This window comes from Azolla caroliniana, unplaced genomic scaffold, assembly GCF_043228905.1.
Source record: "Azolla caroliniana isolate FFs.n. ecotype wild unplaced genomic scaffold, voAzoCaro1.0.p SCAF_17, whole genome shotgun sequence".
NCBI classification, from domain to species: Eukaryota; Viridiplantae; Streptophyta; class Polypodiopsida; order Salviniales; family Salviniaceae; genus Azolla; species Azolla caroliniana.
In genome coordinates this window covers 4,752,612-4,771,459 of record NW_028230452.1, presented here as the reverse complement: position 1 = coordinate 4,771,459, position 18,848 = coordinate 4,752,612, and the positions used below count along the sequence as shown (strand labels likewise).

General features: G+C 46.9%; 1 protein-coding gene across 1 annotated transcript; it reads left to right on the top strand.

Moving 5' to 3' along the window:
- Window positions 1-405: 405 nt before the first annotated feature.
- On the top strand, window positions 406-3,043 carry LOC147852939 (uncharacterized). The gene is made up of 3 exons (XM_087333508.1): window positions 406-777; window positions 1,939-2,013; window positions 2,856-3,043. Exons 1-3 carry the CDS (start codon window positions 451-453, stop codon window positions 2,919-2,921), a joined length of 468 nt encoding a protein of 155 aa, XP_087189634.1. The 5' UTR covers window positions 406-450; the 3' UTR covers window positions 2,922-3,043.
- Window positions 3,044-18,848: the final 15,805 nt, after the last annotated feature.

Sequence of the window (18,848 nt, the reverse complement as noted above, 5' to 3'; positions counted from 1 at the left end):
ACTCTTGGATCTATAGTTTGACATGGCCGGGGGCAGACAAACAACTTGGCGCAGTGTTCAATTTGTATGTTCATAATCGAGGAGGGATGCTCTTTCTCGAGCCAGACACACTTTATACGATCAAAATAAAGAAACACACAAACACACAACATGTTTCTCTTGGTGAAGCCAAGACTTGGGGATGCCTTTGTCAGTGACTCAAATTGTGTGAATGTGGGATTTCATGTAATTGGCCTATTACATTGTTATGATCATAATAGATAGATAAGATCCACATGTATGTGTGCACGTGATCTTATTATGATGTAGCCGCCATGCAAGCTAGATTTAGTAACAAAACAAAGAATCTTAAATCGAAGAACAGAACTTGACTAAAGAAGAAGAACCAGAATAGAGAGATTAGAAGAAAGGATCAAAGCAGTTAGTTTCACAGAGTTTTGTCTTGATCTCATGAAGCTAATGACGCTTCTCCCCCAAAGAAGACGTGGGCTAAGTGGTCTTATGATGATCAATGCTAGTTACAACCATTCATTACCATCGTCTGCATCCTCTCGGCCTCCTCCTTGTAATAACAATAATCTGTTTAATGCCCATTTGCTGGTTAATACCGGTGGACCTCATCCTAATGGCCTAAGGTGTCATGGTGACCCCTTTGCTTTTAGTAATGCTTCAGTGATGAAGTCTTTATGTGGCGGTTTGAGGTTTGTGAGTAGCTTCGATGACCAAGGTTGTGTGCTCCGTGAAGAGGAACGAAGCCGGGAGAATGTTTACATGCAGGTAGGTATCTTGTAATACTACTAATGGAGCTTCGATTAACTACTTATCGATGCACATATTGTTTTTAAGGCTTATATGTTTGTTTGCAAACAAATTTGCTCCTTGCTTAATTCGATTGGCGAAAAGCATACCAAACTTTGTTAATATGATATTGGTGTTGTACATCCTTCAATTGATGCATCATCGTTGCAGTTATCGAAAATATTGGTTTTATCGAAGATGTGGCATGCATTTTTAATTGGTATACATTTTAGACATTATTAAGGTATAATAATGGTAGCTTAATGCATCAACATTCCACCCTCCTTTAAATGTTTAATAGAACACCTTCAAGAGCATGTCACTCTCCCTTGGATGATGTAAAAACTTAGATTAACAATGGAATTTATAATAGAATGATGGGCTGTCAAGACTCATTTAAGTAGTGGATTGGAGGAATATATCCAATCAAGCAAGTGTGTGTGCATGAATGTGCCCCAATAAGATGTAATAGCACTGAGTTGTTATAAGTCACTATGTATAGAATAATATTTCATTCCAATATAATATGGAAGAGACTAAGTGGATAAATACTACATTATTATGAAGTAAAGACACTTTTGAGCTGGTGACAATAAATGTGCACTCATTGATACGAGAAAGACTTGGCAGAGCTTAGAAAAATTCTAGCTTACTATCACGATTCACCATGACAATGTAGCCTTTGAACTACATTTTGTGAGTTGTTTGTAGGGGTAAAACTACACGAAGTCAATTTTTAGCTCATAAATTCGAGTATCTAAATTCAGACAAGTACATTTATGAGTTGTACGGTATCAAATCCAAAGAAGCATATGTGATATAGAAAACCGAACCCAAGTATTCTTGCGAAGTTTATTTTTGGGTTCTTCAATAAAAAAATCTATAGATAATCATGTTTTAAAATCCAATTGTTCTTTAAATAGTTACAAATCTAAAAATGCTAATTACCACATGATTTCTTTGCATCATTTGATTATGTTAAGCTTATCTTTGATTGGTTACCAAAGTATAAATTAGAATGTGGCTACATCAAGGTAAGGATTTAGTTGTTTATTGTTTTTCTTGGTTACATGGTGTGTGGTTGTTTTGAAATATGTGCATATTGATGGTGACATTTGAGGTGTTTACTTTGTATTTTAGCAAAGAGACAGAGAGCTTCTTGACAAGTTACAAAAACAATCGCAAAAGTTGGAAGAGATGAAGAAAGTAATCGAGGTAACAATCATTCTAATTATTATGGTCGAGGTAATGACACTTTATTTTACTTTGATCGAGGTGATGGGGTTGCATTATGCATATTCAAACTAGTTGTGGAACCAATTATTTTTAATTTATTGCATTTGGTTAAACATCATTGTGTCTTAGAGATGCTTCCAATTTGTATTTATATGCCCTTAGCTGTTTGTGGCTAGTTGGTACATGTGGTTATTGTTGCCAGCTAGATGGTATTCTCACGATACAACGTTGTATTTGTGGTGGTTGGTATTCTTATAAGTGGCGCGTGTGTAGATGTGCATAACAATAACAATGCCACAAAACATGTCTAACTAGTATGGGGAATATATTATGTGCAATTTTGACTACTTGGCACATGCATCTATCTCTTCGTTATTTTAATATACCAGAAGATAATGATTTGCTATATATTATGGTTGCATGTTTGCTTTTCCACTTGTACAACTTTTAAATATTGAGCGTATATACTATAAACTTATATAACACATGATAAACTATTTGAACTAGGATTTTTAAATTTTGAATGCTGGTAAATTAGAATTTTTTTTTGAATGGTACCATGGAGTGTTTAGGAAAATATTTCATCCCTTACACAAGTGTAGGATTGGCATTGGTATCTTCTCAATGAAGTGTAATTATAAATTTGGTATATTTAGCATTGCAATTGCTTTTTCATTTGACAATCAGGCTTTAATGTTCGAAGCATGCATGCATGTTGTTTCATTATTATTCAATTTGACTAGGATGCATTCAAAAATTACAATTTCAAAGCTATTTTAGCATTCCGGATGTTTTAATAATCAAGTTGCGTTGTGATTTAGGAATTGAAAGAAAGTCAAGGTTCGTTGGAACATTGGGTCCATTCCCAGATTAGTGAGCGTATGTGAAGTTACTTTAAGTTACCAAGCTATGTGTCCAATAGTTCTTCTATTGATAATCAATGTCGAGCTTTTTTGTGATCAACAAATACCTTGCTTTACAATATGTATTTAACAGTTACCCTTAGTACAATACTTTGCGTATGATAAAACAAATAAATTGTTATTATGCTGGTTGAGCTTTTTAGTACATACATTTGTCAAATATGGAGAGATTTCATACTTTTTAAATTACGATAAGAGGAGTTTGATAAAAATCTTTTAGCGTGTGTCAATAGTAAGAAGGATCTATGAAGAAGAATACGTGTTAGGAAAAGCTATGACCACCTTTCGAAAACGAGCCACCAATATGAATTGAATGCAATCTTTATAAATCAATTTGTATTCTATGTGAATGCTTCCTCACTACTTCTTGGGTTGCATTTGATTTTGTAACCTATGAACATGAGCCATGAATATGAATTGAATGCACAATTCAAATATGTATTTAGAAATGAATTAGTTTCTATTTTGAAGACTTCAATTTTTCTACGTGAGGATTGGGGGAACATTTTATGATCAAAATTAGTAGTTTCAACCATTTGTTAGTTATTTTTTGATAAAATGATGGAGAGAGAGAGAGAGAGAGATTAACGTCTTTTAAGGCCAAATTTGGCCCATGAGACAACAAAATGAGTATTTATCTAGAGAGAGAGAGAGAGATTAACGTCTTCTAAGGCCAAATTTGGCCCATGAGACAACAAAATGAGTATTTATACAGTCATCATAACTAAAATAAAATAAAGTAAACATAGAACTTAAGCTAAAAGAGTTCTAGTAGTGTACAATATGTGGTATACTCGATAAAGGAAGTGACTTTACACTAATCCTAATTTTATTTCCACCCAAGCCTCTCGAAAAGAAGTGGGGGGTTAAAAGGGTTTTGATGTGGGTGTGACCCGTGGTTCCAATGTAGAGAGTGCCCTAGCCATGGCTTTTAGGCGGTGTAGCTCACGTTCCCTTATTTTCATTATTGTTTCCACACCATGTCGAGTTGCTTTGAAACCCGGCACCCGAGGACGTCTGGTTCTTCTTTGGTTTTCTGTCTCATCAAGGGAAAGGCGGAGTGGTGCAAGTGTGTCGTGTGCAAGTGTGTCGACATTTGTTGGTTCCCCCTGTTCCTGAAAAACTTCATTTGTTACATGTTGGTGAACATTAGCAACATTATTATCAACATTTTGTAACTTATTCTCTCTGTGTTGTTTTAGCTCTAGAATGTATTTGCCTAATTTCTTTATATCTAGAGTATCTAATAGTTTGGGGAGGGTGGGAGAGGAACCAAGTATGTCTTGGTATTTTGTCCTTATCTCGGCGTAGATTGGGCACTTGCATGCAAAGTGATACTCATCCTCTATCTCTATGTGACATAACCTACATATCCTTCCCTCCCTAGGGACTCCATTAGTACGACCATTCTCAATCTCAAGTTGGTGAGATGATATTCTAAGTTGTCCAATGGCAACCCTTAGTGCATGTGGTAAGAATACATCTAATAGATATTTTGGCCGCGTGATAAAACCTAACTCAGAGAAGTGCATGAAGTGTTCCTTATAGTACAACATTTTTGATGGGAGTGGCTCTCGTGGGGTGATCCATTTATACCGAGTGTAAATTTGCCATATGTCTTGGCGTATTACTTTATTGCGGTCCTCATGAGAGATTAAATTGTTATCAATCGTGTGGTTGTACCTAAGGGGAGGTAGGTTATTAATGTCTAGACCATTCACAAGAAGCCAACTCACCATCATGAGCTAGTATAGCCGGACTCATACAATGATTGAGAGGCCTTAAAGGCTTGATGAGATATTCTATCATGTGGTTGGCTATGTATCCTATGAAGAAAGACTACAAGTTGGAAAAGTGCCTCTACTAACATTGGGGGTAACGTTGTCGAGATTTTACGCAAGTGCGTGTGGAAACGAGGCGGGACCGCGGGGGTCTCGAACCAAAGAGCAAGCGAGGGAGGAGAAAGGGAGAGAACCGGCTACGCAGGGCCGGGGATACACAGGGACGCGGCCCTTCAGCACGGTGAACGCGAACAGACACCGACACAGACAGATGTGAATGACTAAATATGTATATTAAGAAAAATGGCTAACACGACTACAACCCTCGACGGGGCACAGGTTGGTTACAACCGAACAGGCCGGCGAACAGATGCCGATGCCTGTTCACTTCGACGCACAAAGGGGCTGCCGGAAGCACTCGGGCGTTCCTCGAAACAGCGCGAGCCTCCTCGGAACCCTGCACAGAAAAGCTATGGAGCTCAAGAAGGAAGGAAACAGAGAGAGAGAAGCGTCCAGAAACGGTCCGACAGCACTTCGTCCTCTCCGCGCGAGATCCCTGCAACAGCTCTTTCCTGCTCTTATATAGCCCGACGAGCAGGCCGTCCTGTCAGCTTTATTCCCTGTCCCTTTCGAACAGGGATCCGCTCCGTTCTTCACGCATCCGCGTAGTTACGCCGCCGACTCGTGCCGTCCCTTAGCTCGCGCGCGCGACCGAAAAGACTGTTCGCGCGGTCTTTGTCTCCACTTGTGTTAGGGCCCGTTCCTGCCGATTATCCTCCTAACTCGCTTCTTCGTACAACTTGGAGCTTGCGCGCGTGAAGAACCGGTTCCCACGCCTAGGTGCGCCGATTCCGCCTATGGACGGTTTTCTTCACGACATCCGCCCCCACCTAACCGCGCATCCTCCGGTATGCGCCAAGAGAGTTGGGACGGAGAAAACCGGCCCGTCTTCATTCCTCGCCCGTCGGTTCTTCCTCGTTTTCGGATCGTTCGTCATTGCCGACCAGGAGAGCCGGGTCTGGCTCGTCGTCGTGTCGCTTCTTGAACGCTTTGATCCGCTTCCCTGCAACCGGTATCGCCATTCTCGTGCCGTCGAGTTCCGCCAGGTGATATGTCCCGTTGTCATTGGCGCTCTGTACCACGTAAGGCCCGAACCACCTTCGTGCGAACTTCCGTGTAGCTCGGTGCTGGTTGTCGAGGCTGCTATCGTAGACGAGCACCCAGTCACCTTCTTCGATTTTCTTCGCTCGGAGCCGGTGCGTTCGGTCGAACCTGGCTTTGTTCTTTTTCCTCGCCACTCGGAGCTTCTCCGCAGCCAGTTCCACGTCCTCCGGTCTCCGCTCGAGCTGTCGTATGCGCGCGGCCAACAACTCCTCCCGGCTCATCTCGTCCCTCCAGTCGACCGTTGCCCACGAGGAGATCGTCCGTTCCATCGGCATGATCGGCTTCTGGCCGAACATGAGCTCCGTCGGCATGTACCCGGTTACCGAACTGTGCGTGGTCCGGTCTGCCCACAAAGCATAAGGTAGCAGCCGCGGCCAGTTACCGACTCGGCCTCCGCATGCCCGAACCAACGCCTTGACGATCGGTCCGTGTCCGCGCTCCACCTTTCCATTCGCCTCCGGATTGTACGCAGTGGTGAGCGAGAGCTTGACTCCCAGCCGGTCGAACAGCTCCGCGGCTTCTTCGGCGTCCAACTCCCCTCGGTCAGCCACGATCTTCCCAACGCACCCGTACCGGCATATCACGTCCTCGATTAGGAACCGGCATACGGCCGCGGTCGTTTTGTTCGGAAGGGCCCGGCCTTCCACCTGGTTCGTCAGATCCTCCCGCGCTAGGACCAGGTACCGCATCTGTCCTACCCCCATTGGCATCGTCACCAGATCTACCATCCATTTGAAGTGGATGGTCGGAGGGTACGTGGGGTGAAGCTCGTCCCGATGTCGGACTATGGAGTGCATCTGACAGCTCTCGCAAGTTGTCACGAACCGATGCACGTCCTGGTACTGCCCCGGCCACCAATACTTCCCCTTCAGTTTCTCAAACGTAGCCCATGTTCCACGGTGTCCAGCCCAAGGGCTGTCGTGGTAGGCCGTCAGCAGCTCCTCCTGTTCTTCCTTCATCGCCACCACCCGGAGCGGAGCGCCGTCCCTCTTCTTCGGGTGCTTCCATAGATAGCCATCCCGGAGAAAGAACCGGTACGCTTTCTTCCGGATCCGGTTGGCCTCGTCCTTCGTCCATGACGCATCGGGCGTCATTGTCTTCAAAAACCCACCGATCTGCAGCCACTCCCCGTCGTACTTGCTCGCGTCGAAGTCGTTAAGCGCCGGAGTGCTTGTTCCGTCGGTTGTTACATACGCAGTCTCGAAGAAGTCCACGCCGACCTCTTCGTCCTCCGAAACCATGCCGCCCTCGTCATCGAATCTCGCCCTTGAAAGCATGTCGGCCATGGCGTTGTCTTTCCCGGAAATGTGTCGTATTACCGGGTCTAGGGACTTGATGTACGCTATCCACCTGAGCATTGCCAGGTCCGGCGTCGCGCATCCGGAAACCATGCCGAGAATCGGCATGCAATCCGTCTCTATGATTACCTCCGTCCCGATCAGATAGTCCTTGTCGGCCTTCACCGCCGAAACGATACCCCAGAGTTCGCGTTTAACCTGGGCGTATCCTCGCTGCCGTTCGCTGAGGACCTTCGCGCCGAATCGGATCGGAAACCGATTGCCGTCCTCGTCTTCTTGGTTGACGACCCACCCGATTCCGGTCGGACTCGTGTCAACCGTCATGTACACTGGGGTGCCCTTCCTGTAGACGGCCTTTCGGAGCGCCGGTGCTGCCGAAAGAGCCTCCTTCAGCTTCCGGACCGACTCCGTGTGCTTGTCTAGCCATTCGAATCTTCGCCCTTTCCTCAATAATCCGTATAGCGGCTCCGCAACGTGGGCGTAATGCGGGATCCATATGTGGTAGAATGCGCATGCCCCCAGGAATCTTCGTACTTCCGTGACCGAGCTGCAGTCGGGCTTCATCGCGGAGATGGCTTCTACCTTTGCCGGAGACGGTTTCCGGCCATATGGCCCACATAAGTGTCCGACCACCATGATTTCCGACTGCCCGAAGGCTGATTTCTCCCCCGAGAAGGTGAGCCTCGCATCCTCTAGCCTTTGCAGCACCTTCTTGCAGTCGTCGATGTGCGCCATCACGAATCGCCGGCATCCGTCCGGCCCGACCGTCTCGTCCTTCTCTTCTACCGGGCATCCCTTGATCGGGATGTCGTCTAGAAACGGCATGGTGATGTCCGGGATGCAGTCCCTCAGCACCTTGTTCATCGCATTCACCATGTGGGCCACCGAGTTGGTCCCTCCTTGCGGCAGCGTACACATCCGCACTAGGCCGAGGGGAGTTCGCATCGTCGTAATGTCTCTGCTTTCCACGGCTAGCTGGAACTGGTCGTACCCTGAGTATAGATCACCGACCGAGTAAATCGACCTTCCGGCGAAGGCCTCCGCGAACTCGTCTATGGTCGGTCCGATCCCTGCGTTCCGAATGGTCACTCTATTGACCGGCTGCAGGTCCTGAATGAAGCGCAATGATCCGTTTTTCTTTGGTACGGTAAACCAGCGGTTTGAATACGGGGCGCTCGACGGCTCGAGAATGCCCATATCAACTTTCTGCTTCAACAACTCCATCAACTTCGGGATGTGAGCTCTCGGAACCGAAATTGGCTTGAGATTCCACGGTATATGAGGTACCGTGAATATCACCATCGGCTCTACGATCGTCGGGTCCACGCACCCGATTTCCTCCGGCGAGAATGCGAAGGCTTTCCCGTGCCTTCCGAGCATTCTCCGGAACCGGTCTTCCTCCGCCGGCAGTAGGAACCCACCCCCACCGATCTTCAGCTCGCGGAGCGTCTCGTTGGTGAAGGTGTGTCCTATGCAAGCCCGATCTCGTAAGCTGGGGTCCGATGCAACCCCTTTAATCCGGGATTCACTGCCCTCCGGTAAGGGCGCCGCAACTGGCCTCACCTTCCGGTCCACCGTCTTGTACTTGGTGCTCACTCGGGCCGTCCGTTCCGACTCCAGCCCTCGACCGAAGTCAGCGATGACTTCGTACATTTCTTCGGAACATACCGGTATCGTCCGGTCTTCGTTAAGGTCTTCTTCGACTACCTTCCCCAGCATTCCCAAGGTGTCGTCGAAGGAGACTGCCTCCACGGCTCCGTTGATTCCTTCGTCAGGGCCGAGAACTCCGCACGCCCGAAGTCTCCCCTCCGTCTTTGTTTTCTCTCGGCCGGTGATGCCGACCATCGTACATGCTCCGCTGTCGGAGAAGCAAAATTTCCTACCTATTGTACACGGTTTTATCGTACAGATGTGGGGTTTTTCCGGAGCATCCGGACTGTCGCGGCCCCACGCCTTGGCAGTCCTCTCTAAAAATCCTCTCGGTTTTCGGAACCGAGGGAATCGCGGTTACGTTCGTGGTTCGGCCGTACCGTCAGAAACTGGACCGAATGGCGCCCGTCTTGGCTTTTGACCCTCGCGTAGGCCGAACCATTGTCCAGCACTTTGGTCTCCATTCGCGCCGCCGTGATGTACGACTCTCCTAGAATGACCGGATGCGAAGACGTCTCCTGCACGAAGAAGTGCTGGTCAATCTCGACGTCGCCAATCTTGACTCGCACATTCGGACAGGCCCCGTGCAGTTCCTCGGTGGCGCGCGTTGCTGCCCTTATTTTCCACCCGTGCTTGGTGTTGATCGGCCATTTGCCCTTCTTATAGAAGTCCATGGGCATCAAATTGATCTCCGATCCGTGGTCCACCAAAGCTATCACCGGTTCCCGGACATCGCCGATCTTCACCGGGGTTTCCGTGGTCGCTCGGGCCCAGTGTGGTCTCGAATAGTGGCTTTCCGCCCACTCGTCTCCCAGCGCCATGTCGTCTAGGTGCGTCGTCCGCACTTCCACCGGTCTTTCCAGTTCTGTCTCCGTCGACAGCCTCTTCCGTTTCACCAAGTCCACGATGGAGTCGTGGAACTCCTTCTTGGCGATTCCCAGCACCTCTCGTAACGACAGCTCCACCTTGCTGTCGAGGATCCGTTCCTCCAGGACCTTTCGTAAGTCCGTGGTCCTTTCTATCTCCGTCCCCAGACGGTACCCGCCCTTCTGGGGTTTATCTTGCGTACCGGCCCCGCCGGCTTCGTCCCGTCGTGGCCCGGACCGGGTCTCGTATCGTTGTGAGGGCCCGGTCGTCCCGGGTCTCCCCACCCGCTTCTCTTCTACCAGAGCCTCGTAGTTCTGGCAAGCGGCTTCCACGAAGCCCGTCCTTTCCTCGACCGGGTCGCTCCACCCTGTCATCTCCCGTACCCGTTTCTCCGCACGGTCCGATTCCTCCCCTTTAAGCCTTGCACCGGCAAGGCCTTCCAGCATCGTCGGCCAGAATCCGGCTTTGCTTTCCCTTCGGGCCTCGCCGCCCCCGACTCGAATGCCGGCCGACGCCGAGTAGTGGACGGTTTCCGCGTGTCGGGCCGCCGCCTCTTCCATCAACCTTTTCATACCACCTTTTCCGTCGTTTCGGCTCAGGGCCCTTCGGGTGTCGCTGGCATGCACCCGTCCTTCCCACAGGTACACCACCCTGTTCCTCAGCGCCTCCGCGAAGTCGCCGCAGTCCTTCCGAATGTGGCCGACTTCATCGCACCACATGCACCTGTTTCCTGCCGCCGGCCGTCGGTCACGAGCCGGTTCGCCTCCTTCCCTTCGGGCCTGCGCGATTTGGAGGTCCTTTATCGCCTTCGTCAATTCCTCCAGCGCCGCTCCTCCGGTTGAGCCTCTGACTACGCCGGTCGAAGCCGAACCGGTTTCCAACCACTCCCGGGTCTCTTCCTTGCGCACCTGTGGCGCTGGTTCGAGCTTCCTTGCTGCGACCGAGCCCGACCCGGTCGCCCCGTTATCCGCCCATTCTCGCCGTTTGTCGAAACGGCCACAGACCTTCCTGACAGCCGCCCAGTCGGTAGTGAGCCCGTCTTCGGTTTCCAGCAAGAGGCCCACTTGCTCCCGATCCCGCTCGTCGACCGACTTGACAAACAGCAAGACCCGGCTCGTGTCCAGGATGGTTCGGTCGAGCGCCGAAAGGCGCGCAAAGTTTTCCTCGAACTCCCGGAGGAGCGCCGACGCGTTTCTTCCCTTCCCCGGGGACTCCACCCATTCCATGAACCTTCGCTTCGAAAGCCGGAGCGCGTCGTCCAGCCCGTATTTCTCTAGGAGCCGACCTTCGAACTCCTCCCAGGTACGGCTCTCCGTCCGCACCTCGAGCACCTCCGCATGGATGCTCGGCATCGCCACTCGGGGAAATCCGGCAAGACGCCTTTCTTCCGGAATGTCCCGCATCAGCATCTCTGCACCGTAGGACGCCAAATACTTCGTGGCATCCTTCCCATCGAACCGGCCGATTGTGCCGACGACCACCTCAATAGCTCTGTCGAGGGCACCGGTGCTCTCGCGCGCGTTTACAATCCGATCCACGGCCGAAGCCATGGCCTCTGCGAGATCCGACCCCCTCATCTTCTGCTCTTCTGCCGCCTCTTTCACGTCGGGTTCACCAAAGATGTCGAGATTTTACGCAAGTGCGTGTGGAAACGAGGCGGGACCGCGGGGGTCTCGAACCAAAGAGCAAGCGAGGGAGGAGAAAGGGAGAGAACCGGCTACGCAGGGCCGGGGATACACAGGGACGCGGCCCTTCAGCACGGTGAACGCGAACAGACACCGACACAGACAGATGCGAATGACTAAATATGTATATTAAGAAAAATGGCTAACACGACTACAACCCTCGACGGGGCACAGGTTGGTTACAACCGAACAGGCCGGCGAACAGATGCCGATGCCTGTTCACTTCGACGCACAAAGGGGCTGCCGGAAGCACTCGGGCGTTCCTCGAAACAGCGCGAGCCTCCTCGGAACCCTGCACAGAAAAGCTATGGAGCTCAAGAAGGAAGGAAACAGAGAGAGAGAAGCGTCCAGAAACGGTCCGACAGCACTTCGTCCTCTCCGCGCGAGATCCCTGCAACAGCTCTTTCCTGCTCTTATATAGCCCGACGAGCAGGCCGTCCTGTCAACTTTATTCCCTGTCCCTTTCGAACAGGGATCCGCTCCGTTCTTCACGCATCCGCGTAGTTACGCCGCCGACTCGTGCCGTCCCTTAGCTCGCGCGCGCGACCGAAAAGACTGTTCGCGCGGTCTTTGTCTCCACTTGTGTTAGGGCCCGTTCCTGCCGATTATCCTCCTAACTCGCTTCTTCGTACAACTTGGAGCTTGCGCGCGTGAAGAACCGGTTCCCACGCCTAGGTGCGCCGATTCCGCCTATGGACGGTTTTCTTCACGACAACGTGAACTCAGCCCTTATAATGTCATGTGGTACTGTCGATTTGCTTCGGAGTTGGCGTGATAACATCATCACTAATGGTCTCTCTAATTGCGTCCACATGAAAGATGGTAATCTTGGAGCCCAAACCGCTGATGCATACATGATGGAGGGGGTCACTAATGAGTCAAAGAGCCACCCTTTAGTCCGTGGCTCTTGAAAGTATGCTTGGTGGCATTGTCTCTCTAGGAGTGAGAGGGATGCATGTCCTCTCGTAAGTCTATCCTTCGCTGCCTTTGTCATCGAAAATTTACCTGAGCGAGCACTGAAAGTGACTCTGAGATAGATGTATGATCCAACCACCTCAATTGGGCTATGGGAGATAGTTAGGTGACACTTAGCTCTAACTTGGGCCGATGTTTGGAAGATAAGGACTTTAGTTTTCCCTAGATTCACTACCAATCCTCGTTGTGCACAAAAGTCATCTAAGGCATTAAGGTGCCTTTGTAGGTCGTGTTCGGATTCAGAGAGAAAAACTATGCCATCCGCATAGAGCAAGATACGAACCTGCGTATCCCCAAGGACTACTCCGTTGCCTCCCTTACGAGCAATAAAATCTGTGATCTCATCAATGTAGATCCCAAAAAGTGTCGGTGATAGGGGGCAACCTTGCTTTACACCAATAGTGCTAGTGAAACAATTGGATAGGCCACTTGGGCATCGGACACACCCGGACACTTGTTCATATAGTGTGTAGATGGCCCAAACCATGTCATCTGGTATTCTCAAGCTTTTAAGTCTATCAAACAACCGCTCTCTAGGGACTGTGTCAAAGGCCGTGCGGAAGTCCACAAAACAACAATATAATTTCTTCTTGTGAGCCTTAGTTTGGTCAATTAAGCATCTATGTGTGAAGATATGATCAATGGTGGAGAAGGCTCGTCTAAAGCCAGCTTGTTCAACTTGTTCAGGTCTCCATATAATCGCTAAGCTCTGCTTCCATTACTGCACCATTTAATTTAGCAAGGGTATGACCTATCATAATGGTCATATATGTATTTGGGTCCATGGGGTCCCCCCCTTTATGTATTGGGGGGGGGGGGGGCATTGTGTTCATAGTCCACTGCGGTGGAAAACCCTCCGCAAGGGCACGATTGAAGATTAGAGTTAGCAAGGGAGCTAGGCACTCTCTCGCATATATAATGTGTTCTGCTCGCAATCCTGTGTGGTCCATGGACTTCCTATGTTGTAATTTCATTATGACCTTCGCGACCCTAGAGGTCGTGAAAAGTGTCCCCGTGGTAGGTCGGGGTGTGGAAGGCATTGGAATGGGTGGTTGGTTTGGGATTTGGTAAAGTCTCTCTGTATATGTGTGCCAAGTTTTGGGATCTTCGATGGGTGTTTGTGGTCTTGGCTCCCGTAGTCTCTTCCATGCTGTGGCGCAATCGCTACTCATGAACATATGGTAGAGTTCCCAATATTGGGATACCTCCCACGCCCGTCTCTTACGACGTGTCATCTTGCGCATTTCTTTGCGATCTTGTATTGAGGTAATACTACCATTGAGTTGTGATACTGTAATTTGTCTATGTAAGTCCCTACAATCCTCATCATACCATTTATTTTGTGGCATAGATCTTGATCTACCTTGATTTGAGTGTTTTGTATAAGGGAAACTACTAGTTGCTGCGGAGTGAAGGATGTGTGTGAGTTTTGTACTAAGGCTTTCTAAAGTAGGGAGGGATCAAGGGAGGAGAGATGGGCCTGAACATGTTGAGAGTATATGTCAGAGAGCTCATGTGTGAAATGTATTGTGGTGTGATGACGTGGTTGACTAGAGTTGGTGACCTTAGAGATATCACATTTGAGCTCGAAGTATAAGAAACTATGGTCTGCGCTAATAGGGCATGGGGCCTCCTGGAAGGAGTTAATCATGTGGGTAGCTTCAAGGCGTCCTATTAGATAATCAACTGTGCTTTCCCCTCCTCCATGTGGGAAACATGTGAGCTCTTTCGAGCCCGGCCACTTGGCTAAACCATTATATATGACCATCTGGTACCAACTGTTAAGTTCGAGCAGATGATGGCCAAAGCTCGTGGCATCCGCACCTTGATCCTTTGATCTACGTGTGGTGCCTATGTCTAAAGGATTGACATTTACCATTTCTAGGTTTCTATTCATCTGAAATACCGTGCATTGTCAGGATTGGGTTCTCGCATTGAAGTCTCCTACAAGGAATACTTCTCCTTGGGAAGAATATCGGATTATGTCATCCGATAGAGGTTCGTATGGGGAAGGCCCATGTGGCATTCCTTCATCGACTAATCTCCCCGAGCCAACAATATTATAATGGGATCCTTTTGGGGGAAAGTAACAAATGGCGAAAAATACTGCCTGGTCCTTGCTTGTGGAGACTTTCACCCACATAAAACGAGCTTCTGGGTCTATCCTCAGTATTTCTATCCTATTATGTAGCTCTCTACGAAACAATATCGCGACACCTCCAAATCCCCTGGTAGTGTGTCGACGTGAGGTTTGTCTAAAAGAGGACTCCCAACAGAATCCTTCGACCCGTGGGAGTCCTCTATTTGGGCTTTGGTGTGTTTCTACCAAGAAAAGTATACCTGATACCTTTAATATCTCCTCTAGGCAGCCGGGGTGTGTCCAAAGTGCACTGTTACAATTCCATAAGGTCATCCTAAGTGCATTTTCTGTCACATGGGCCACACGCCGTCAATTAGTAGTGCGATCATTTATGATCACTCGCCCGTCTCGGTAAAAGGCGCGATGCCTTCCTTTACGAGCTTGCATAACTCGTGGCATACAACTCTTGCGATGCTCAATTTGCATCTTAGTGAGGTCTTCATCGAGATAGATAGGGTCCCCACCCAATCCTTGAAGAATTGGTCTCTTCTTAAAGAAGGTGATTCTAGAGTCTAAGTCTTTAAATTGAAGGACTAAGGCTCTCCTCCTAGTTGTGTCACGTCCGACCCTCCATGCTTTGGTGATAGGTAGGGCCTCTGTGTACCCCAACATTTACCCAAGTGTTTGTGCATCCTCATCTGGGGATGCACCTTCCTTGAGCCTAGTGACACGTACATTTAAGCGCCAGGCCTGGCACATTTTCTCTTCTTCAAGGGTGGTATTAACAATATTTTCATCTTTTATTTCTTTTTTAATGTTTCTTTTAACCATGTCTACCCAACCCGTTTTAGCTAACTCTATGTTATTTTAACTTCCTCTTTAACTCTTTTAATCTCGTCCTTTATATCCTCTATGGAGGATATTTCACCGTCCTCTCGAGATACCTCGATGTCATTAAGTTGTTTTTTAAGGTTGGTGTTTTCCACTTTAAGTTTTTCTATTTCGGCCTTGAGGGCGTCTTTTTCCTCTCTATCTTTTTTCTTGTGGGTTTCGACGTCTTTCACCCATTTTTTCATATCCATCTCTACTTTTGTTAGACGATTAAACATATCTAAAAAGTCCTCCTTACTTATACCATCGTCTTGTGTATCCTTATGTTCCTTAGTTCGTTTAGACGTCATTGTGGTGTTAATAAGAAAAAAAAGATAAAATAAATGGGTTCGAGACTTAGCCGAGTTTGTGTGTATGTCGCAGTCACATCGGCATGTTGTAGCACGTGACGATGTAGCATGCGATGAGCATGCCAAAAAAATCCACCCACGGACGTGCCAAGAAAAACGGAACTCGACAACGTCAAGAAAAGAAAGAGAAGAAACACGCCACGACAGTGACGACAACGACCAAGAACCAACGACGATAGATGAAGACGACATCGACAACGACAACAGACGGCGGTGACATCGACGACAGTAAACGACGACGGCAACAACACCAGAGAGAGCCATTACCAGAGAGAGAGAGAGAGAGAGAAGCAAACGTTGAGAGGGGAAGAAGAAGCGATTTTTTTTATTGTTGCGATCTCTATCGATAATAGAATTGAGCATAAAGACATGCGTTAGAAAGCTCTCAATCAGAGCTTCGTAATGAGATATAGCAAGTTAACTTTGGTGGTCTGTGTGAGAAGCAACAATTAAAATAAGGAATCTTGTGTTGTTGGCATCCACATACTCGATACAAATTGTGGGTCTTTTATTGTAATCATCATCGTCGACCTCTTCAATCGGGTGAGTTCCGGTTGTCTTTCTTGTTCATGGAAAATTGTTTTTATCCCAGATCGCTATCACATCAAGAATAATAGATATAAACATGAATTCCTCTCAAATTGTGGGGGACATCGATATGGAAACAATTGATCCAAAAAAGAGTAATGTGATGGTTGAATGTAATCGTGAAAGGGAAGACATTCGAAGCTCTAAGAGGTTTAAGCGCATTGAGGAAATTAATGAGAAAAAAGCAACATATGCCCAAGTAATACATGTAAATGAGGTTGACAAGGATAATTGTAATTGGGATAATTTATGGGGAATTGTCAATACCTTATTGTCTGATATTGTGAAAGAAAATTAAAATGCAACGAAAGAATGCAATGATGAGGATGTTCATGATGTGGAAGTTGATGCTAAGGCAGTGTTGCAATCTTTTGATGTATTCTATGATCGTGTGGTTATATTGTTTTTTACTGGGAAACTCCCATACATTAATTGGATTAAACAATGGTTGAACACAATTGTGTTGAAAATATATATGCAAGACCACGAGGGTTTTATGATGTAGTGTTTCGTTCACCGGAACATCGAAGTGCATTGTTGGCTAAAGTTCCAGTGTTTTTTGATAAATGATTGGTGCATGTAATGCAATGATCCCCCGTTGTGGACTATCATGCTTTGTTAAAACAAGAATGTCTTGTTTGGATAACAATGGATTGTAAGCATGCTTTTTTATGACCACTTTTACTAGAGTTGATGAGTCAAATGGGTAAAGTGTTGGTATCTCCACATGCAAATGCTACAAATAAGTGCAGATTTTGTGTGTTATGGGATACAAGTCGTAAGAGGCCAGGATGGGTGTGTATGAACACACCTGGAATGAAAAAACTTTGTTTTAAATTGAAGTGGGAGACATTTGCAGGTCACTATTTTGGATGTGGTGAATGGGGTCACTTTATGGCGGAATGTAATCGTCATTGTCCTTCAACTATAGAGGTTCCTAATGAAGGGAATGGTAAAGAAGGAGTTGGGAGAGATGTTGGTGTGTCATATATGGTGGTTGTTATGGATGAAGGAACATCATCTAGAACAGGTTATAAAGAGGTTTCAATTCAAGGTTTGGGCCCTAAGAATAAGGGAACTTAATCTATGGATATGGAAAAACCAAATTCGGTGGTTATAGATAAGGGGAAAAACCGTTGGATAGAACTAGTAGTGATGTTGTTGTTGAAAATGATTGACATTAGGTTAAGGGCAAGTCGAAGGGCAAATCAATGAATATGCAACGTAATAGTTTGCCCACTACTTGTGAGACTACTTGGAAAAGTAATTCAGGAACTAGGGAGGGTCCTCGAAAAGTTCATTGGCAAAGACAATTTAGGGATAAGGGATTACCCCTTCACCTTCAATTTGATTCATTGGGACGGGTTGTAAATTCATCGAATTCTCGAGGTTTTTGTCAAGCGGGAGAACCTAAACAAAAGATTTTGATAGACAACTCTAAGGATGTGGTGCATGAAAACTCATATGCAGCATTGGAACATGCTTTGACTAGTTTCATGACATCGGTTGCTCTAAAGGAGCAAGTGCACCCATAACATTGTTGATTGAATGAAAGTGGTAACATGAACTGTGAGAGGGGCATGTTCTCCTCATAAGAAGTATATATTATGGCAAACTTTGTTAAGTAAAGAATGAGATATATTATGTGCAATTGAGCATAAGTGACATGAGTTAGCAGGATCCACACTTCATTTGTTGGATATTCATCATTCTATGCAGGACATCTTAATAATCATTATTCAGGTGTGGTATTAATTGTGCGGGATAAATATTATCCTCAGGTGGTGCATAATGATCCTTATGGTCGATTTTTGGTTCTAGAAATCACTTTTTTGGGGGAGGTTGTGTGGGTGGTTGGGATTTATGCCCCTAACCAAGCCACTCAACGTATTGCATTATGGGGCTCACTCCGTCAAACCCTATGTGTGGGTCGTCCAAATTTCTTATGGGTGATTTTAACATGTGTGTTGATGCATCTCAATCTACGTCTGAACATTCAATCATGGATGATCCTTAGCAACTTGCTTGGGATTCATTGGCGATGGAGGTTCTGAAGTTGGATGTTTGGACATGGTTACATGGGAATGATCTAGGTTTTACTTTCCAATCCGCTCAACATAGACAAACATGGAGTCGGTTAGATAGAATGTATGTGATGCACAATGATTCTTTTTAACCGACATCACTTCGTATGACAATTTTACAAGATGTAGGAACTTCAGATCACTTTCCTATTTGTTTGGAGGTTTGTGATCATACAATTGACATGTATAAATCCTTACTTGGAAAGCCTCCATTATGCTTTAACTCTTCTCTTTTGCTTCAACCTCACTTTGATTCTCTCATGGAGCAAATTTTGGTAATTTTTTCACAAGAAGTGAATCTTAAAGGAGTTAAAGCATGGGATATCACGTTACGAAATATTAAGATCATTCATCGCATATATGGAGTAACTAATGGTCAACGAAGAAGTGGTATTCTTCTACACTTCTCACAAGTTCTCTGTAGGTGTAATGCATTATTGAGAAAGTTAGTGTGCGGAAGCGTTAGACAAACCGGCTC

Coding starts and splice junctions, on each gene's coding strand:
- LOC147852939 (XM_087333508.1), top strand. CDS start 451: ATGAAGCTAATGACGCTTCTCCCCCAAAGAAGACGTGGGCTAAGTGGT. Junction 778..1,938: donor GGGAGAATGTTTACATGCAG/GTAGGTATCTTG, acceptor TTTGTATTTTAG/CAAAGAGACAGAGAGCTTCT. Junction 2,014..2,855: donor AGATGAAGAAAGTAATCGAG/GTAACAATCATT, acceptor GTTGTGATTTAG/GAATTGAAAGAAAGTCAAGG.